This window comes from Typha angustifolia, chromosome 1 (genome assembly GCF_048772165.1).
Source record: "Typha angustifolia cultivar Huaian chromosome 1, ASM4877216v1, whole genome shotgun sequence".
In the NCBI taxonomy this organism is placed as follows: Eukaryota; Viridiplantae; Streptophyta; class Magnoliopsida; order Poales; family Typhaceae; genus Typha; species Typha angustifolia.
Window position 1 is genome coordinate 3,598,209 of NC_133239.1, and position 22,896 is coordinate 3,621,104.

Here is a 22,896-nt window from a genome sequence, read left to right on the forward strand (position 1 = left end):
ATACAACATACTTTAACTAAAACTGCAAGGCTCAATAGATAAACCATCACTATGAGAGGATCATCTGGTGCAAAACTATAAATAATTCTCAATAAATTTTCAGGTGCTACCAGATAACAGACCAGTGAGTGTTCACCACCTCTCGTGTGACACTCAACCAATACATCATGTCCACACAAACTTGTCTTGAAACAAAAACTTGTCAAATAGAAAAACTAGCACCTAACACGAAATTCCTGAAAAGTTTGAGCATATGAAGAATCCTCAGAGCCATTGAAGACCACACAGAATTTACTCCATGGACGATGTTGGGCCAGCTCCAAAACCACCGCCACCTCGGCCAAAGCCGGGCCTACTGCCTGAGCCCTGCATAATTTCACCGACAGAAGACTTGCATCAAAATGAATATAATTATGCCTCTTCGGCTCATAGTCATGGATTTACGACTATGTCCAAACCATGAACAAAGTGATAGCAATCATTTAAGCAAATCAATCATGTCCAGCATAAGATAGAATAACAACAAAAATACTAGCAACAAATTGATACTAACAACGGGTAGATGGCAATACAGGAAAAGAATCAAAGATAAATGAAATCTAGGAAATTTTCGGCAAAGAATGGTAAAGCACTTGTCAACAGACAATGATAGAAGATTGTAAAACAAGATAAATACATGTTAGAGGACAATTTGAAATATTGGTTACTACAACACCAAAAATTACCTCAAAAACTAGTTCAAGAGGATCAAGATTCAAGGGATCTTAGCGAATTTACAATGTTCAATATTTGCCAAGTTGGCAGAGCAAGCAAGATGGGAACTGGACATGGGACAAACAAGACTTTACACCATGTTGAAGTTAAAGATATAATGGCTCCGGCTGAATACATCTCTTGATGCCAAAGATTAGTTCCTATAGAGAATTCCATATTCTACCAAATGAAGAACTCAAGCAAATTTTGAGAAGTGCAATTGGTGAATATGGACCAGGTAAATTAGAAAGTAGAAACCAGATAAGGATGATCTTTTGCATGTTAAAGAAGTGACTGAAAGATAAACCAATAAAATATAATATGAAATGCTATTTGTTTCTTTCTCTATTTTCTCCTTTTGGTTATTTGATGAGAATGACAGGTCCCATGCAAACACTATAGGATAAACTGCTTAACTAAGTCCGTTCAAACTTATTCCGGAATAGAATACACCTTTGCAGTTGTGGTTTTACAGGAGTCATATTACACAGAGATGTAAATAAGGTAACATGGCGGTATGCAAAGCCACAAATATAGTCATAGTTAGCCAATGTTTTTGCAGTGTTTAAGAGCTTTACCCAATCAATAATACATAACTAGAAAGAATATTCATAAAACAATACCCTCTCATGTAAGGCTAACAAGGAAATGTTCAATGCTCACATATTTTAAGAGCAAATAATCCACAGAATTAAATGCATTTCCTATCTTCGGCAAGCAAACAGCTGGCCATCTAGCACAACTACTAATCCAAATATTTATGTGTCTCGTATCATTATAATGAACATCTCATTATAGACACTTGCAGCGAGAAATATTAACTAGATGAAAAATAAGTCTTACCCTAAATGATGGTTGGAACTCCGGAGGAGCACCACTCTTGTCACCACCAAAATCACCAGGAGCTCCACGAGGCCCTCCACGGTACCCATCTCGGTCCCCAAACCTCGGCCTATCCCCTTCGAAGCGAGGAGGACCCCTAAATAAACCGCATTTTCCATAAACATCTCCATAAACATTAATCAAACGTACATATTCTTAGCAAAATCTACGACCTTCAGTGCCAAACCAATAAATTTAAAATATATATATCACCTTGGGCGGTCCCCGGGCGGCCCGGACCCAAATGGACGAGACGGCGGCTTGGCCGACTTCTTGAGCGTGGCGGGAACGATCTCAGATGGAAGGTTGAGGTAGGTGCGGAGGTGCTCGATGCCGTCGTTGGTGAGGTACCAGTAGTAGTACTGCCACGCGAAGGTCTCCCTCACGAACTCCTTCGACTTGAAGCTTTGCATCAGCTTTATCACCTGGAGGTTCGGCACGTCGATCTGGGGATGCTTCGCGAGGTTGTAGTCCTTCTTCGCGTAGAGAACTCCCTCTGAACCCAAGAGGGACCATCAAACGACCCGAAACGCTAGCCCTAGAAAGGTAGAGAAGAGAGGAAAGAGGAAGCTAACCTTGGAAGAGGTACTTGCAGATCTCATGACGGTTCTTCTTGGGGATGATCTGAGAGAGAGGAGAAGAAGAGACATGAGATTAGAGAAAGAGAAAGAGAAAGAGAAGAGACAAACCCTAGGTCTCTCACCATGGCGATGGATTCCCAGAGGAGAGAGCCGCCGCAAACGAGCAGGAAAGCGGCGAGGACGAAGGAGAAGAGACTGGGAGGAAAACCCTAGCTTTCAATTGTGTGAGGTTTATATAGTACTCGTATGTGGTGTTAATGAATGGTGTCGGGCCGTTGGATTCAATTGATCATAAGTTTCGTGAATCTTGAGAGAGGTGGGCAACTATAGGTTATTTGGCTTGTTTCAATTTGTAAATGTTTCTTTTTTATGTTAAAAAAACCAAACAAACCATTTGAAATTCGATCTTCTCCCAACTATGGATGGCATTAAATTGAGCGAGATGGCAATTATATAAACAGGCTCCACTGCTAGCTGCAATATACATATATACAATATATATATATATATATATATATATATTGCTTTTATCATATATATAATCTTTGTTTTGTTGTTATTTTGGTGATATAGTTGCAAAGTAGTTCAGCACAATTGATTAGAGATATTACTGTTGCTACAAATTACTAAAGATTTAGTGTTAGCTTAACCTACTAAAAACATCCACAAACAAAAGAAATCCACTGCTTTAGTAGATGATTCTATACAATCGGATCAGAAAACCCTTTGCATACTAATTGAAATTATCAAATCTGGTACTCGATTCTAGAATAAGAATGGTAGAAATCATTGGATCTGATACCTATACTTGCAAATTATTAGGAGACATACGTTTTAAGATCCAAACCGATCTAAACTGACAGCGACAGACAAGAATTGCAAGGTCACCAGTTTTGTAGCTCTGAAAGCAGACATGCTTATTATTTCGTCGTCAATTTTTATTTGGCATAAAGCTCTCAAAAATGCAACACTGTAGAGCATCAAATGCATAAAGAAAGAAGCAAGATTCTGTAACAGTGCTCAGTTGAAAGATATCAAAAGCTTTCAAGAAAACAACAGAGGAAGGTGGTTTCAAGGATGCCCTGTGATGGAGAATTTGTATAAATCAGAGACGTCGTAAGAATGATTTACATTAATGTGTTGCACGCTGCCAGAAAAACGATGATTCTGAAATTATCTACACCAGTAGATTATTTGAAGCCTCATGTGTTCTTCCACCTCCACTTACATTAAACAAAAATATTAGTCCACGCAACTTTATTGTCTTTACTATGTGAGGAACACCAGAACAAAAAGAATTATGAAGAGAACTATCAAGAAAGCTATCATCATAATTTGCCCTTTTGCGCTGGCCTTCTTCATAACCATAGCCACTCTTTTCTGTGACAGAAAAAAAAGGAGAAAAGGTGCCCGCATCATCAGTTAGATTCTCGCAGTTCTAAATTGCTATATAGTAGTGATTTCTCAAAAAAAAAAAGGCTAGATAGTAGCGAATTTCCAATCTTAAAACCAACAGATGATGGAATGAACTAGTTTAGTATCTATTTAAGATGCTAATAACAATTCTACATGCAACAAAGAATTATTCAGCACTGATGGAATCTTGAGAAAAGAGTTCATGAATATATACGGAGATCTGCTGCAAGTGGGATAGGAGAAGTAGAGTCAATTCCTCTTTGCTAATTATTAAAAATAGAAACAAAACTACAAAGAGAATTGATAACTACAAGTCTTTCGAGCAAGTAAATGTGAAAAGGACAAACCTGCACAAAATCAAGCCTATTTGAAGTAGTTTCCATCTCCATGCTCAAATCACCAATAATTCTTTCCTGCATCATGAGGAAAATAAAATCACTTGCATCAGAAGGAATTGAACTCCCTTATGCAGAGCTACTGTAAAACAGGAAATCACATGTACAATTTTTTTTATCATGAATGCTTCAGCCATCCAATATTATTTCATGGCCTTTCAATAATCTAGTGCTGTATCATGCTAATGATATCTAACTAAGTAAGAATAACCAGTGTATGATTACTGTACATACAGCTCATTTCAAATAATCTTAATACCCGACAGGCAGATGTGGATATCTGGTTCATTCTTGCCATTTCATGTTACAAATTAGTTTATATACAACACATACTTGGGAAGTGAATTAATTAGTACCTGCCCAACCAGCTCTTCATGAATGGTAAGTCCTACACCACCAATTCTCTTTACACTTGCGCTAAGCTCATCCAGCTCCTCATCTTGTTGCCTAAAGCAATTTAGCTTAATATAAACAAACAATAAAATCTTCATCAAACTAAACAAAATTATCAAATATATCGGGATATCATATTCTATATTAGAATATGAGGGAAAAAACTCAATGTGGTCAGTCTTTAAAAGAAGATGCACGATTCCTATTTCCCAATTAAGGATCAAATCATCCTATGCACCTACAAATTCCTATTTTCATGTATCTTGATTATAAGTCTAGGATGGAAAATATCCACAATTATTCTGAGGTAACTAAAATTGGCTGTTAATGTATCAACAAGTACCAACTTATCAAGTAGGTCATAGTGTATCCACAATTCATATATCCTGCAGAAGATCATAGTGTCCAGACCCAATAATGTCAAATAGGAAAAGGAAAAAGAATACTTTATAAGAAGCAGCTGACGATCTGATTCTGAAGAGATAAAATCATCATTATCTCTGGCATCATAGTGGTTAGGTCTGCTTGATTCAGAAACATGATCATTTGCATAACCCATTAGCTCTTGGCGTGACGCAAAAGTAAAATGGCTCTTCTCCTTTCCAGCTTCAACAGCTCTCCTCACAGTAGCAACCTAGATAAGTACGAACTGTTTAGAGTATTCAAAATAAATTCCTGTTCATAAATTTATAAGAATTAAAAAGTAAAAAAGAACCCAAAACAATATATCACATTCTTGTATGAAATAGGTCCTAAAACATAGAATCATGCACATCAGTAAAATCACAAAGAAATGCGTGAAAAATAGCTGTAAAAATAAATTTGAAATTTGCCTGGTTATGTGCAGTGCTAGTCCAGTTCCGACGTTTTCCAAGTTCAACATCATCAAGTCCATAATAAGCCGGATCTCTTGCAGCAACTGAAATTGCCTTGTCCAATTCATCCACCTATCAGCAAAGAAAAATATCAGTTAACATATGACCATAAAGAAGGATAATTTCAAATTAGAAGATATTATTGCAGTTCAATCTGTACTGCAAACAACTAGAGAGGGGCTTAAAGAAAATTGAGATTTGAGAAAGAAAAGGATGATTACATTCTTTTGCCAATGTATTTGTATGGTAAGAAATCACCATCAAAATTACAGGAAATGGAAGATTATTACAGAAAAGTAAGATTCTTAGCGTTTATTACCTGCCACTCAATGCTTTCACAACTGGCTGCAAGCTCTTTAGTTAGATGAACACGCTCTCCAGTGTTTACAGGAGTTTGCTCCCATTGGCGCAAAGAAGCTTGCAGTTTGGTAATCTGGAACAAAGGAAACTTTTAGCTTTATATGTAAGAGAATCAAAACAGTTGCATACAGATAAGAAAGCCAGAAAACTTCTAGAGCCATATTCTGCTATGTACATACGCATGTACATATACATATATATATATATATATATATATATATATATATATATATATATATTATGGAGTCACATAAGCCAGGAGACTTTTAAACTTTCAAAATTACTCCAAACTTTTGAATGAGATAAAATGATGATACAATACGATCAGCTTAACTGCCATAGCCCACCATTTATAGGGCAGACCAAGAGAGTATTCAATTTGTTATCCAAGCTACTTCTTGGTAATGCACCTATAGGAGCATTGGCAACATCATGTAAACCTCCTGGCAAAAACATCAGCTTTCATACCATGCACAAGCTACAAGAGAGTATTCAATTTGTTATCCAAGCTACTTCTTGGTAATGCACCTATAGGAGCATTGGCAACATCATGTAAACCTCCTGGCAAAAACATCAGCTTTCATACCATGCACAAGCTAAGATTGAGAAGCCTCCTTGCAAGAACTGAGTATTTTATTTACTTACTTTTCCACCCCTAGAGTTTTAACCATGGACAACAAGTTACTTCCAAAAGAAAAATCACACAAAAGAGGATGCGCATCAAACCTCGAAAGTGGCTAGAGGAATAGAATATTAATGATTTCTAATCAAATTATAAGCCCATACAGCACACAATAAAGCCTCCAAAGGTACTCCTAGACCTGGAAAGGATATATAGGGAAGGCAAAGAAGATATTTTCTTACAACCAGACTTGTCTCTTTTTACTAGTACAAACAAGGAACAAGCAAAAAGATAAAAGAATGCAAGATCTCCAGCTAAAGAAGAAATTATCTCAATTTCTCATCTCATGTTTTTGACTTTAGCTGACTGACAATTACAATCATGCCGAGATCAATCTTTAGAACTTCAATGTTAGGCTACATTCTCAACTATGTTCCTAGTTGCAGCAGAGTTTCTCTCATGTACTGCATTTCTCGGCCCAAATTATTTGAGAGCCTCCAATACAACAGCAATCCAGAGCATCGTAGAAGACTAAATTACAACTAAATGTACTGTTGCTCAAACATCCTTAACCTCTTAATACAAAGTCCTTAAATATGTTCATTCATATCAATATGTGTCCACAGATACCCTTGACCTTCTCCCCTATCCTATAACAACATTCTAGAGTTCCATCAAATGCCTTCTAGATCTATAGACACAAGTTGCAATATCTATACATTTACTTCCAAAACATCAGTACTTCTGTGAAAGCGTGGTCGGTGCCAAAACAATACAAAGGAACAAAACTATCTGACACACTCTGTAATCAGCTTATAGTCCCCGGCTAGTTTAATACAGATGAGAAATGCAAGGAAGCTATTGTCAAGTGATCCTAGAAACATATACCATCTCCGGAAGGAAAACGAAAAGAAGCTGTCCCAAGAACCTGCTTTTATCAAATTAAGATGACTCAGTAGATTCAAAAGTTATTACATTGGCATTAATAAGTTCATTCCAATCATGACAAATTGCATCATATCACCCGTCTGAATTCTCCTATTTCACTACATTCTCTTGATAAAAGTTGAGGCTTGAAGTTTCTTCTCAAAACTATCACCTCGATCAAACTCTACTCTTCACAAATTCAAATCAGTAAACTAGCTCAGTCCCTCCTATTTCTAACAAAATGACCATTTCCACCCATTTCGCTATTCACACAAGTTAACTGCTGACTCCAATCAATACTAATAAATCACATCATGGAGCTTCATCTGATCAAATCAAATCTGCTCGATCTTGACCTTAAGCTAATTTATCCTTGTCCAATGGATCTGGGCTTTGTCTTTGTTTAGGAACTTTGTGGGTTTTGATGATGATCAATGTGAATTTCGTTTGATGAATAGACAAATACCATGACATCCATCCCATAAACATACGGAGCACCACACTATTCGAAGAGGGATTTTATTCATCATGTCGCAAGGCTTGAGTTAATTCGCGGAAATACAGATTCCACTTTCACCCAGTAGTTATCCGAAAACTAGCGGAAATACGCCGGAAACAAGTTTTCTTGAAAGCAAGTAAAACATATAAACAGATCCAACTCACAGAGTCCTGGATTTCCTCTTTGACAATGTAAAATGGATCTTGAGCGGGAGTCATCTCATCGCAATCTCCAACAACAACCAAAAAATTCCAAATCCTTCAGATCCACAAGATTCTGCATGCCAAGGAATAACAGTAAGACACAATCCACAATCCACGGTGAACTGAACCCTAATTCGGATTAGTCTCGATCTAATCCGATCCGATCTGATGGGGATAAACTTGTACGTAATCGATCAGGGAAGACTGCAATTACAGTACAAACCGGACCGGATTGGAGGAGAGGGAGAGAGGGCTTTACCTGAAGCGGAGCACCGGAGGTCCGGAACGCTCTCTCTCTCTCTCTCTCTCTTCCTCCTTCGCCGCCGCCGACAATCTCAAGGAGAGAGAGATTTAGTAGAGAGGTGTCTCTTGGGCTGGGCTGCCCCAAGGAACAATAGCTTCAAATATATCAAGAAAAGCGATGAATGCTTGACGATGTCTTCTTAGGCTATAAAAATTGATCTCTTGGGCTGAAGCCCAGACCAAGAGTTTTCTTCTTCTCCTTTTCTTTTAATAATAATTAAAATCCTAATAATTAGATTAGACAAGTGGTTAATAATTAGGCCTGTCCAAAATGAGATTCTACTATGCATATTCTTTAGTGAAAATAGATAAATGATTGGGTCCAAATAGTATCAAATAAGAGTATTAGAGGGGTTAATGGGCTTTTTTTTCTTGTCAACAATATATCATATGTGATAATTAGGATATGTTATTTATTTCTCCACCTTTTTAAGTTGTACATTTTTAATAACGCCCTTCATTTTATTAATTTTGTGATTAGCATTGTATTTATATAATACCTGAGTTAATTAAAATAATTAATCTATAACAAAAATATTTACTTCATAATAATAAGACTTAACTTCTATACACTTCGAGTAGTTAAATAGACCATAGTTTACGATCCGTAGTTAGTTAAACTAACCGTGCGATAGGAAAATTATAGGAAATATAAAAAGGATTGGATTATAAATAGATTAAAATATAGGGTGTTCTCAATCCGGTTTAGTAGCGAATCCGACCAACTTAACTCATCCGACGTGGCGTCCGTCTTCCTCGTCTCTACGAACCAGTAACCATCCAGAAGAAACCCTTCGCCTAAAACCCTCACCCCTCGAGCTAATCCTTTGGCGAGGCGGCAATGGCAGTAGAGAAGAATCCCGCGCCGTCTTCCTCTGCTCCTCCTTCTATCAATCGATTCCAAAGGGTAGTGCTCAGTTGGGATTACCTCCGCCTCGTCGCCGAATCCAAGGTAATCCAATCTGACTCTTCTTCTTCTTCTCCTTCTCCTCCTCTCCCCTTTCTAGAGTTTCGGTCGTCTTAAATCTTCCTCTCTTCCTTCCATGAGCAGAGCAAGAAGCCCCCCGATGGGCTCAGGCCTGCGAAGAACACGTACAAGGACGTCGATGACTACATCGGAGTCTTCGAGCCTCTCCTCTTCGAAGAGGTAAAGGCGCAGATCATTCAAGGGAGGGACGAGGAAGGTGACGTGCACTTTTGGATTAAAATTTGATCTTTTGGGGTTTGCTTGGTATTGATGATGATTTGCTTGTGTTCTTGGAGGATCCCAGACGAGACCGACTGGCAGAAGGGTGCGTTCTCTTCTTGCGTCGAGTCTGATGGATTTCATAAGGTTTCGGTGGCCGTCCTTGATGAATTCCGTGAAGAAGTGTCGGAGAATGATCTCTTGCTGCTTTCCAAGGAGAAGGTAGATTATTTGTACCCCCTACCTTTGATTTCACCTATGTCATGTCATTGCGTTGCCTTTTTTGAATATAATGTGCATAACATAGGAGTCGTATGTAGATGGTTGCCTAAGAATCTATCTGAGGTGTTGTTATGTATACTTGATTACTTGTGCTTTTGTTACATTTTGCAGTTTGAAGAGGGAGCAACACCGTCCACATATTGTTTTGCGATGGTGGAACATCGTGGTGGTAGAGAAACTCTTGCCCTTCGAACCTTCCTTGCTGGCGAGGTGAAAAGGCTGGGGAAAGCTGAACCTGAGCACAGTCCAAGGCTGACGAGGATGCTTTCTGTTTTGAAAACAGCAGAGAGCTTCCTATGGATTTTGCGAGTGAGTATGACCTGCCAACAAGGAATTTAGTCTTCCTTTTAGCAGCATTTTTCCTCATAATTTTGAAGTGGAATTAGATTTATATAGATTTAGTACTTAATGTAATCACACTCTAGTTAGATAATCTACAAGCTAGAGAAGATATTGCCTTTTGAAGAAAAATAGAAAATAAGGATCAAGAACTGCAAGTACACTCGAACAACTGGTGACTGATGGGAAAAGTTCTGGATCTGACATAGATACTCCAAACACACACATCATTCTTTCTTTTAGAAAATCCACTTGCAGAACAAGAAGAAATAAACACTAAAAGGAGATATTATCTGTGTAAAAAATGAAGAAAAACTATGTGTAGATACTTGCATCCCTGCTGGCCCACAATTACTTTATTTATGTTGGTAAGTGATGTGGGAAACAATAAAAGTAATTAACGGTTTGTAAAATTGTAAAATGTGTGCCGATTTGGGGATTTGTCATTTTAAGCATGACTATATAGTATATAATTGATAACTTTATGACTGTATCAGTAAATTCATGATGCTCTGTAAGTTATTCAATCGAAAGGCTATCTTTTAATAGTTGTTAGTTCAATACTTAAGGCTTTGGTTGCTTTATAGCAAGGATTATAGCTCTGTGAGTCTTTTCTGTACTTTCTGAAAATAAAACCTTTAAAAATATGTCAGAATACTTATATCAGGATTGTTTCTTTTTATTTTTAACGTTGATTTCTACTTTCTATTTGGTGATGGGACATTGTTTATGAATCTTACCAGATTTGCAGCTTATCAACTATAATACGTGAATATGTAGCACTGCATTCTATTACTTCTCTTCCTTTCAAGGATTTGATATTATCAGCTGCTGAAAAGTCGAATGACATGAATGTTGAAAATCGTGCCTGGATCGTACCTGAACCACTAATGGATCATCTTAAAACTAACCTCAATGATTCCCAATTGGAAGCCATACATGTGAGTCTTATAAATCAGCTTTCCAATGAGCATATGCTGGATAATATATATTTTTGCATCTTTACTATTTAATTGGGCCACCTGTTTTTGATAGGATAAAGTTTTTCTGTATTACAGGCTGGTCTTTCACGTAGATCCTTTGTTCTAATACAGGTTCGTTGCTTTATTATTCTTAGTGGTGGAAACTGTATTGCAAATTTATCATAGTGATTATTTGCTGATGTAGACCTGAAGTAGACTACTTGAAATAATGAGCATATTGAGTTAGATATGGTCTTGCAGGGAGAAAGAAAGTCATGCACGGGATTGAAGGAGATCCTAATTTTTATGATGCGCCGAGCTTTTTAAACTGATTCACTGTTTAAATGTTTATAGTTTTTTAGGATTAGGTGATTGAACCTGTTGGAATTCCTATTAAGAATAGTTGAGATACTTTGACTTGTTTAAACTTTAAATAACAGATTTGGGGATACTCCTTTCCATATAAGTGCTTGATGCTTTCTAAAACACCATAAAAGGTTTCTGTTTTAGCATACACAAAGGGAGGATGGAACCAGAAATGTTATAAGAAATTTAATAGTTGATGATGATCTGTGTTGCATCCTATGTATATAATGCATAATTTGAGTGTTATCAATTATTATCTAAACAAGTTTTATGAGAATGGACTTGTCATGTTAGAAACGTAGATGATCACCAAAGCTTGTTGTAGTTATGCCTTTCTGTAAGAATATTTAAATCATAATGCAATTGACTTCTGGCATCACCATTTTATCTGTCTCATATGCATTGTCGATCTGGTCCTCATGACATGTGCTATTTAGGGTCCACCAGGAACAGGAAAAACACAGACAATTCTTGGACTTCTTAGTGCTGTTCTTCATTCAGCTCCTGCAAGAGTTCAATCTAAGTACTTTCAACTAGCCCTCTTCAATTCTCTTTTACTGAAAGGATTGAGGATTTCCAGCCTCTTGTGAATAAAATAAATTAAGCATCAAATAGGAGATTCTTTGCTACTATGTCTGTAAATTTGATTTTCCTTCTGTTGTCATGCAGGGGAGGATTTTCTACTCAAAAACTTGGTGCAGTACTGCAATTTGAGGAGATGTAATAATTGCCTATATCTTGTTTTATATGTCAAAGCTGATAAATATGGAAAAAATTTCCTACATGTCCCATTGCATGAGGATTCTGCTAGTAGTGTTTCTAGGAGCAAGACATATGAGGTTCTTAGCCATCTCCCCGCTGGTTTGGACTAACAAAAGATCATTCTGATATTAATTTAAGGAGATTTAAATATTAGATTGTTTAAGTAATTCGTTACAACCTGTAATCAAATAATTTTACTTGGGTCAAAATGGGAAGTATGAAAGATTATCAAGCTAGGAAGCATTTTTTTGAAGGGCTAATGGTTTTAATTAGATATGCCTGGCATGTAAAGGAGAGTTAATAGATGATTTTTATATTGATTATTTTGGATGCATATTATCATGAAGTGTGATATATTGGAATGCATACTATTAAGATTATATTTTATTTGGCTTATTCATGCTTTCAATCAATGTTTGAAAAATTGGGATCGGAATCAGGATCGGTCATTCGAAAAAACTATGTATTGGCTGGATTGGCCGTATTAGTCGTCTGAATCAGATCAGACCTTTTTTAATTATGTAAATTCTAAATACTATTTAAAAATATAAAAAAATTGCTAAAAATCTAGAAAAAATGATAAAAATAAAAATAAAAATTATGGTGCTCTGAAAAAACTGAAAGAAGAGATGAGAGAGAGAGCAACTGGAAAAAAAACCAAATAAAAAAAAGAAAAATTATGGTGTAGTGAAAAAGAAGAAAATAGAAAAAAATGAGATAGAGAGTGGAAGAAATGAAAAAACTAAGAAGGAAATTAAGAAATAAAATTAAAATTGGAGTTCGCCAAAGTTAGATTTGCGTCACGGGAGTTCGCCGAAACTAGACCTCTTCGTAAGAAAAACAATGGTTATATCACAAAGAGAGAAAAAGAGAAAGAGGGAGAGTTCAGATCAGAATCGAAGAGAGATAGAGAGAGGGAGATTTCAGATCGGGATCGGCTGATCCTGCGAACCATGCTTTCAATATTTTTATTGTTACTGTTGGTCTTTGTTATGATCTATATCTTCTTGGTTTCCAAGTTACTTGTTCTTGTCATGTCAAATTGTATTTTTCTTGCAAGTGCAACTTTCTGTTCAATTGGACAAGGAAGACACCATGTTGTACATATAGGTGTTTTACGTAAAGGCTACATTTTTAGCTTACTAATCTGATTTGGAAACAGAGATTAAGAAGGCTTCTTCATCAACTTATTTTCAGACTATAGGCAGACCATAAAATTACATCTGAAAGTGTCATTTGACCTATAATAAGAAGACGCCTGTCAAGTGATTCAGCTTTTTATGCCATATTGTATCTTTCCAATATAATATGTATATGGCTAATGCTATATATATATTCTTTTTTTTGGCAGGCAACGCCACTGGATGAAAGCATCTCCTTGGTTAGTCAGTGCAAATCCAAGAGACTTAATTATGCCTGTTGATGGTGACGATGGTTTTTTCCCTACTGGAAATGAATTGGTATTCTCCAGTAACTTAATGTGCTTATGATTGGAAGACCGTTTGATAGTTTCACACCTTACTTTTCTCCTTTTCTGCTTAGAAACCTGAAATTGTAAGTTCCAACCGCAAATATCGTGTTCATGTTTTGGTATGTGCACCGTCCAACTCTGCACTTGATGAAATAGTTTTGCGCCTCCTACATACAGGTAAGAACTTCCCTTGTTGAGCAGAGGGTAATAGTTTAGGTGCCTTATTATGATTATTACCTACTTGAATTATACATGGTTAGGTTTTGTTGCAGCTGTTGGGTAATCTCAAATAATTTATATCTTTAGTTAGAGTTTTCTGTCAAGTCATGACCTACCCGTCATCCTTTCTTTTTAGTTTTCATCTTTACTTGGATTGAATCACTAAATCTTTCCATTCTCTCGGCATAGTCAAGGTTCAGCAAGGAACATTGAGACCTAAAGTTAAACTCTCTTGGCAAGAACCAAATCAATTTGTAAGGGTTCATAGTATATGCGGGGACTAGTTTTAGACTATTGATCCTATATTTTACTGAATGGCAATTATTGAATTACCAAGTAACATTCTTCAATTGTAAAACTTACATTTGTGATGTTTCTGATGATTTGGAAATTGCAAATTTAGCTGCATTATGCTACAGAAGTTTCGACAATATCAAACTTTTTTGACAAAGATTGTCAGACAATTAACAATTCATCTTACATAATTTAACTCGCGAAAAAGTTGTGAGGTTGGATAATTTTGATTGTGGCGTAATCTAGAAGAGAAGAGAATAAATTCTATCCTTGTAGTCCTTGTGGCTGTTCAGTCATATGTTTTAAAGTTCTTTCTTTTCACATGAAAATTAAGTTTATTACTGGCTTTTGGATTTTCAGGTATTCATGATGAAAATGACCTTGTATATAATCCCAAAATCGTGCGAATTGGTCTAAAGCCTCATCATTCTGTGCAAGCTGTATCAATGGATTACCTTGTGCGGTTTTCACCTCTTAACCATTTGGCTACGTATTTGACAAAACATTTGTGGTGCATGACATTTCTTGCTGCAGGTAGAGCAAAAACTTGCTGGTGTTGATCGGTCATCAGGTGTTGGAAAACATGGATCAGGAGGGGCAGCTGACCGTGATCGTATTCGTGCTTCAGTTCTTGATGAAGCAGCTATTGTGGGTTCATTTTTTCTGTCAAAAGGATGGATTTAATTGTTACTTCATATTTATCCTCATTATTTCCCAAATTTGCAGGTATTTTCAACTCTCAGTTTTAGTGGTTCATCTATTTTCAGTAGAATGAATCGTGTGTTCGATGTAGTTATAATCGATGAAGCTGCGCAAGCTGTAAGTTCACTGCTTCTTCCTGATATTTTCAATATAGATGATTAATATATATGGATTGTTGGTCTTGTTGTCTCATTCATAATTCCTCAGCAAACACAGTTGGATCATCTTTCTAGTCCTTTAAATTCGATCACTTGGTGTTGTCCTTGTTTCTGAATCCAAGACTTGCCAAGAAATAGTTTTTCCAATACCGCACTTCAAGTCTTGTTGTTACCTTTTCTGAGAGATTTATTAGGCAGTATTTATGGTGTCACACACCGTGAAATTGGAGCTGATGCCAATTAGCACTAGCTCAGTTTGTTTTTAAAAATCAGAAGATTGACGATGTTAAGTATTTGCCTATGTGGGAATTAAATATTGTCATCTGAGATTAATCATGAGCCATGAATGGGTAACCATAAGAAATTTTATTATTGAAATGTGAATTTTTTTAGGATTTTACTGATGAATGTAATCTTTTGGTGATGTTCTAATGTACATAAATGATAGAAATTTAAATATGAATATCTAATGAGGAGCTAGACAATAGGTTCCAAGGAGGGAAGGGAAGAGCAGAAGGTGTTGGCTGTGCTAGTAAAGTGCATGGAGCTACTGGAAAGCTTATATGAAACTAAAATAGACGGATCATTAATGTGCATTACAGACAATGGAGGTCATGATTGATGAGCTCCATTTTTCCTCAGCTCACCAATTTTCTTCTTAGTCATGTATAATCTTCCAGATTAACAGCAGCCCTAGTTCATTTGGATATATTTTTGTTTTTTTCCCCAAAATCTATATCAATTTGTTTTAATTAATTTTGTTCTGCACACTATGCATGAGTCCTTGATGTATTTTTGTGCTTTTTTTAAACTTGCTGCCACAAGAAACACGTAAGTAGGCAGTACACACTTTAGATTTCCTTTTCTATATCTTTGCATTGCCAATATATTTATGTGTATAAATACATGCCTTCTAGTTGTCTGTTTTTCTTTGCTCATGAGTCAATGTATGTTTGATTTTTGTGTGTCTGGCAGTCAAGCCTATGGTAATTAAAGAAAGGACAACATTATAACTTCGTATTACTTTTACTTTGAGCTGTATAGTTGCAGACAATGCATAGTGTTTCTTACTGTTGTGATTTGGCCAATTCTTCATTAGGTGGAACCGGCAACTCTTGTGCCTTTGGCACATGGATGTAGACAAGTTTTTCTGGTATGTTTCTTTTGCACTATATGTTTCATATTTATGGTGCTGCTTGCAACTGCTTGTGATACTTATATTCTAGTGTGGTTTACTCTGCAATATCATCTGACCACAATATATGGAAGTTAGCAGTAATCTGCAACAAATTTATGTTATAATGTAGCATGCTGTCTTGTCTTTTCATTAGTTGCAGCTCATGCACAGTTTTGTTTACAACAATTTAGTTTTATATAGCTATCCCCTTCTTATTTTTCCAGCATAAGCTTGATTACATCCTTGTGAGGCCACATTAGTTTAGATTCACATTTTTGCAATACATACACAGGCTTTTCTTGCTATGAATTATATGATTCATGTATTTTATTAAGGGTTTTTAACTTACCGGATACTCTGAAAACTTAAGCCATTAGAAAATGGTGATTTTTTTTATTTTGACAAAAGGCCGAATCCCTGTTTCATTGAAACAATAAAACAGTCTCACAGATATATCATGAGTTTGATAGAGATATCCCTCAAATTCCCATCACAGCAGCACCCCTACCAAAAGAAACATAGAAAGTACCTATCTTAACGGGGTAATTCGAAAACAAACAGGACTGTTCAGGTTACAACTAAAACCAACATCGATATCCCAGAATGAAAACATACTAAGCTGAGAATTCATCACTATATCCAACGCCAACAAGAAAAGAGAAGTCGTCTGACTGCAGTAGCACTGGGAGATCATTCTTCATCCTTCATATTCACCACTGCTCTAGAAATAATCTTCTTGTCTTTTTTAGTAATCTTCTCTCCATGACTGTCCGCTCAACATAAAAGTAAAAATGTTATTTTATATTGTAGGGCATCCCTTTTTTTTTTCTCAAGCTCTAACAATTCTGCTATCCCGTTCTCTCCAAATACTCCAAATCCAAGCAGCAATCCAAACTAATACAAGTTTGTCATTGCCTCTTTTTTGACAAATTTGTTCCCCTAGGAACCAATCCTTCACATGTCTTGGTTTAGGCAATAATTCCCTTGATTTTTCTGGCTTTAGTAATAATTCTCTTCACATACCAGCAATTCAAAAATAGATAATTCACTGATTCCTCTTTAGAATAAAAGACACACTGCATACTGCCAATCTATCCTTTCTTTATCAAATTATCTCTAGTTAAAATTTTATTCCGACAAATCAACCATAAAAAAGGCTCTTACTTTGAGAGGGATTTTCATTTTCTAGATCCAGAGAAGCCTTTTCGGCATGATACCACCATTATTTAGAAAACTATACAAGGATCGAACATTGTATATGCCATTACTATTGAATCTCCACTAAGGCACATCTAGACCATTTGACAGGGTGATACCATTCGTCTGAACCAACATTTTCATAGTTTTTCATCCTTCCTTAATTGCTCAAACAACTGTCTTCTATAATGTAAAGTCTAGATATTGCTATTCCATGCTTCTTGAAGTGTTGCATACAGATCCTCTACGATTTCAAAAATGTAACTAAACTGGGAGGCCAAGTTGCATTTCCCCATCCAAATATTTTTCCAAAACTTCAGTGTTCCCACTACTCATTATCCAACTCACCCTAGACTTAACAGTCTGGTTTGTAAGACACCCTTCTAGAAAGGGGACACTTTATTCAATATTGATGGCCTCAGCCTTAACCCTTTCTTAATATCGTTAACTAGCCACCTTAGTCCAGAGATGATTATTAGAATTAGGCAACCTCCACCACCATTTTGCTAATACAGCCCTATTCTTATCAGTAAGGTCTGTCACTCCCAAACCCAAATTCTTTCTTCATACATACCTTCCTCCAATTTATCAATACATACTCCTTGTCCTCAGTTGCATCCCTCTAAAGAAAATTTCCGTCTTAGTCTATCAATTTTACTCTTTATCCATACAGACATTTGAAAGAAGTTGAGATAGTAAAGAGGTATAGTGTTCAAAACAGAATTGATCAAGGTAATTCTCCCTCCTAAGGAGAGGATTTTACCTTTCCACTCTACCAATTTCTTCTCAATCTTATTGATAATTGGGGTCCATTCTCACTTTCTAAGCTTACTATTATGTAAAGGTAGCCCAAGATATTTTATGAGCAATTTTTTCATTTGACAATTCAGTGTGTCAACCTCTTCCTCTTCTCCACATTTGACCCCAAATATATAAGGGAACTCTTCTCAAAATTTATCTTCGTCCCTGAAATAGCCTCGAGACAATAAAGAATAAATTCAGGGTCCCCACTTCCTTCCCATCAACCTTAAGAAAAATTGATGTATCATCTGGATATTGTAGGTTTATAATTCTTTTATTTCTGGTATCACCCCCAAAGCCACTTAAAATCCTCTTAGCTTTAGCTTGCTCGCTCTTTCTATTTAGATTATCAACCACCAACAGAAATAAGTTAGGGGACAAGGGATCCCCTTGCTACAACCATTTTCTATACCTGAAGTACTCTCAATCTCCTCTTTTAATTTTAACAGTAGAGAAACTCGTCGAAACCAACTGCATGATCCACTGAATCCAATTCTCTAGGAACCCTCTCCAATGTAGAATCAGTTAATAAGTCTCATCTCACATTATCATAAGCTTTTTTAAAATCAAGCTTCAATGGTATCCCTTTTTCTTCTTCTTTATCCTCGTGAGCGACCATACTATCCAGAATATATCGATTCCTAATAAAGGCACTTTGATAGTCTACTATTAAATTACCAATTACTGAGCATAGAAGACCGGTGAGTACTTTCATTACAATCTTATAGCTACAATTTAACAAGTTGATCAGTCGAGAATGGTGATCTTTATCATTTATGATCTAACAATCTCCCTCACTTATAGACCTGAGACATTTGATGAGCTTAAAAAGTGGACTTGACTTATATTGGTTTAACTTTTTTTAAATTTAATTGACAAGGTAGGCATAGTAGGATTCTAACTCAGGACCTCCTGTTTTGATACCATATCAACCCCTCGAAATTCTAGTCAACAAAATCCCATGAATCCTTAGAATTTTGTTGACTAGAATTTTGAGGGGTTGATCTGTAATTTATGATCAGAATGACTTATTTGGAACTTTGTTTGTGCCATTATGGTGTTTCCAGAATGCATTTTATTAGTTTATCATCAGAACAACTTTTTTTATGTTCATGTCAACATGACAATCAACTTTTTTTCTTTTTCATTAACATTAAACTGATCAACTTGCTCTGATTCTGGGAGAGCCTGAGCATATATTCTTCACTCCCTCAGTATGTTAGTTGCTGCTACCAGTGTGGTTGAGTATGTTTGAAAATTTCTTACTCATCTTCTGTTTTCTGGATAAGGTTGGTGACCCAGTTCAGTTGCCAGCCACTGTAATTTCTTCAACTGCGGAGAAATTTGGGTAAGTCAATATTTTACATCTTCTAGTGTATCTTTTGCCTAAATATTTTGCAACTGGTAAGTCTGCTCTTGTGATCTTATAGGTATGGAACAAGTTTATTTAAAAGATTTCAAGCTGCTGGCTTTCCTGTACAAATGCTTAAGATTCAGTATCGCATGCATCCAGAGGTCAGATAAATAGCCATTGTTGATTAAATGATTAAAGTATTTTTCATGTCTCATTAACTCATTCAGTTGAACACAGATAAGTATTTTCCCCTCGAAAGAATTTTATGGTGGTTCTTTACAAGATGGAGAACTAGTCAACAGAAAACGTCCTTGGCATTCCTACCGTTGCTTTGGTCCATTTTGTTTCTTTAATATAGACGGGATAGAGACCCAACCATCAGGAAGTGGGTCTTGGGTGAACGAACAGGAGATTGAGTTTATAGCCATCTTGTATCATCAACTGGCAGCCCGTTATCCAGAACTCAGGTCTGGTTCTCAGGTGGCAGTAATATCTCCATACAGATATCAAGTAAAGCTCTTGAGGGAACATTTTCGTGCGACTTTTGGGGATCAGTCTGATCAAGCTGTGGATATTAATACGGTTGACGGATTCCAGGTGATTAGCACATGTAGTAATTATTAATGCATGCATTATTTGTGATACATAAATTTATATACAAATGTTCTTTTTATCTCTGCAGGGACGGGAAAAGGAAGTTGTCATCTTTTCCTGCGTTAGAGCAAATGAAGGGAAAGGGATTGGCTTTGTTTCGGATTTCCGCAGAATGAATGTTGGCATCACCAGAGCTAGATCCTCTGTCATGGTAAGTAATTCGTTGAGATGGATGTTTACCTTCTTTTTGTTCAGCAATAGTGACTGGTCACAATCAGCCAAACCCACGCATAATTTTGATTGGATCTTAGCAACCAGGATGAGATTCATACAGTATCTGGAAGTAGAAGAAGAATAAGTGTCTGAATATTCATTAATGATATTGACTTCTTAGAGAAGTTAGAGAGTGACATAACTTGCTAAGTAGCTGATCTTGTTCTGCTGTTCTTTTTTCTTCTTCTGGCTTCACAGAGAAGTCAGAGCTGAGATGGTGGGGGATGGGTCGTGCTGTGATAAATTGGGTTGATGGATGGTAAATTAAGGATATGTTGTCTGCATAGGATGAAGCCGTTGTGAAGGTGGGGTAAGAACTAAGGATAAGCAATGGTTGGTTCAAAGTAGGCAGAACATGCACAGAGAGAAAAATCAATATTGTTTACTTTGGGGAACACAAGTATCACAGGTATTTTGCAGGGAAAGAACTCAGTTTACTTATCTAGGAAAAGGAAGTGAGAACAACCTTCTTATTCAAAATACAGGCATAAATGAAAGTATTACTGCCAAGCTGTACTCGAGACTCAAGAGGATCATCAACCACACTTAGTTGAGAGACATCACAGCTACCAAAGGGGCGGCAGTGGGAATCCTGGGCACTGAGTGAAATTCTGATTTAGTAAATACTAAATATCATGAGTGAAGATGGGAGAGGAGGGGACTTGGGCTTTTATTATTTGAGGAAAAAACTCAGGAGATTCAGATTTTCTGATTCTTGAATCTTCCTTGGATAGCTCAAGCCAAGATGAATTTCATGGGGGTAAACCTGGTCTTGTAATTTGATCAGAAACTTTTTAATCCAATGTCAATCCCTTAACCAGTTAATGTCACTTTCTATGTTTTTGTTTTCAATTAAAATGCTGACACTAATGGTATACAATGTTAAATCTGATGGTGCTGAAGGTGGTGGGTTCTGCATCAACTTTGATGCAAGATGATCATTGGGGTAATCTAGTGAAAAGTGCGAAAGATCGAGATCAGTTCTTCGAGGTATGTTGTTTTAGCCTCTTCGTCTTTTCCAACTTGGTAGCCGGATTACTTCAGAAAGTATTGTCCTGCAGGTCTCAAAGCCTTATGCCACATTCTTTGGTGATGGTAAATTGGAGTCGATGCGAGCACAGAAGCAGCAGCTGGAGAAAGATCTAAAGAAGGACGAAGCATTGGAGCAAGTGCATGATGAAATGGCAAGAATGGAAAATATGGTTGTTGATAATGGCGATGACAATGCCGACGGATTGGCAGATGATGGTGTTGATGTCGACGATGGAGGAGGCTATGATGATTGAGTTGACGGGAGGACCTGCAGTGGAGTCCTTCGGGTGATACCGGAAATGAGCACAATCAATACTTTTGCAGCATTGCATTGTGAAGAGGATTGTCTGCCCCATCTAGATCTTGCCTCTTATCATTCTTTTGGGCTTAAACACCCCTATAAATCAGTTATTGCATAATTTTTGTGAGGTTGATAATATAAATATCATTAGAAATTAGAACATCAGAATAGAGGGCCGATAGTACTGTGATTGGGGAACAGCGTACAGTATGTAGGGGAGTGCTAGCTGATTTGTTCATGTAACTTTTTGATCCAGTTCCCACTGTATTCCTAGCCATTTGGAAGTTCTCAAAAAAGAAAGAAAAAAAAGAGAGAGAACATCACTACCAAGGAAATGCAAAAGATGTTTCTTCCATTTACTATTTCCTTTTCCCTTTCGTTCTAATCTAGTTTTGTAAAGTTTGTATACTGATTTCATATTGATGTATATTGATATTTTTTAAACAAAAGAGACTTTCATTTATTTTGATCAATGTTACAAGTCAATCTGAACGGTGGATCAATCCATTTTTTAATAGTATATTCTCGAATGGCGACTGTCAAGAGTGTGGGCTCTTGTGTTAGTTGACATACTCGTGTAGTCGTGTAACAGATCCTATACGAAAGGTGAGAAAAAATTATATTGGTATATACTGATAGTGTTAGCTATTTATATTAAAACTGCACGAACTAGTATCTATATTTATATGCTCCCACATCTTTAGTATACATTGATTTCTTTTCTAAATTATAACAAATTTCTCGTCCTTAATATTGTGTTAAAAAAACCAAATAATTGTTTTATTCTCACTTTGTTCTGTCTATTTTCCCTAAAACTCGCATGTTATTTTTTTAATAAAAAAATCTAATGGATCACTATGGAGGAGGATATTTTATATGTTTCCGATGATGAAGAAATTCAATGGATCACGAAAAATAAAAGAAAAAAATCTATTTAAAATAAAAGACAGTTCAAAAGGTCAATATGAAATTATCCCTTTATTTAGTGGCAGTACTTGGTACACTGTAAGATGATTTCCAGTCGATGCCATTCAGTGGCATCATATTTTATATACGAAGACAAGGTATGCAGGAATATCATGCAGTCCACCACCACCGCAGCCCAGACAAAGCTTACATTCACAATTACCTACAGAAATGGTTGAAGGGTTGCTGTTTTTTACCAACTAGGTACCTTGCTCATGACCAAGGTGGTCATGAGTTCAACTCCAACCCCA

General features: G+C 36.5%; 3 protein-coding genes across 3 annotated transcripts; 1 reads left to right on the forward strand and 2 right to left on the reverse strand.

Moving 5' to 3' along the window:
- Nucleotides 1-65: 65 nt before the first annotated feature.
- LOC140758416 (small ribosomal subunit protein eS10z-like) lies at nt 66-2,448 on the reverse strand. The gene is made up of 5 exons (XM_073094577.1): nt 2,339-2,448; nt 2,211-2,259; nt 1,849-2,131; nt 1,597-1,732; nt 66-366 (listed from the first exon to the last, which is right to left on the reverse strand). Exons 1-5 carry the CDS (start codon nt 2,339-2,341, stop codon nt 292-294), a joined length of 546 nt encoding a protein of 181 aa, XP_072950678.1. The 5' UTR covers nt 2,342-2,448; the 3' UTR covers nt 66-291.
- An 834-nt stretch (nt 2,449-3,282) lies between these two features.
- Nucleotides 3,283-8,323, reverse strand: LOC140758409 (syntaxin-61). Its single transcript, XM_073094562.1, has 8 exons — nt 8,166-8,323; nt 7,868-7,979; nt 5,615-5,728; nt 5,254-5,367; nt 4,867-5,054; nt 4,384-4,474; nt 3,980-4,045; nt 3,283-3,596 (listed from the first exon to the last, which is right to left on the reverse strand). Exons 2-8 carry the CDS (start codon nt 7,919-7,921, stop codon nt 3,486-3,488), a joined length of 738 nt encoding a protein of 245 aa, XP_072950663.1. The 5' UTR covers nt 7,922-7,979; nt 8,166-8,323; the 3' UTR covers nt 3,283-3,485.
- Nucleotides 8,324-8,934: 611 nt separating this feature from the next.
- LOC140761604 (probable helicase MAGATAMA 3) lies at nt 8,935-22,142 on the forward strand. Its single transcript, XM_073099012.1, has 20 exons — nt 8,935-9,161; nt 9,261-9,393; nt 9,481-9,617; nt 9,789-9,986; nt 10,760-10,957; nt 11,075-11,110; nt 11,782-11,867; nt 12,014-12,064; nt 13,458-13,566; nt 13,649-13,754; nt 14,451-14,548; nt 14,625-14,738; nt 14,817-14,909; nt 16,050-16,103; nt 19,415-19,473; nt 19,556-19,640; nt 19,717-20,076; nt 20,162-20,284; nt 21,250-21,336; nt 21,408-22,142. Exons 1-20 carry the CDS (start codon nt 9,051-9,053, stop codon nt 21,630-21,632), a joined length of 2,463 nt encoding a protein of 820 aa, XP_072955113.1. The 5' UTR covers nt 8,935-9,050; the 3' UTR covers nt 21,633-22,142.
- The last annotated feature ends 754 nt before the right edge of the window (nt 22,143-22,896 follow it).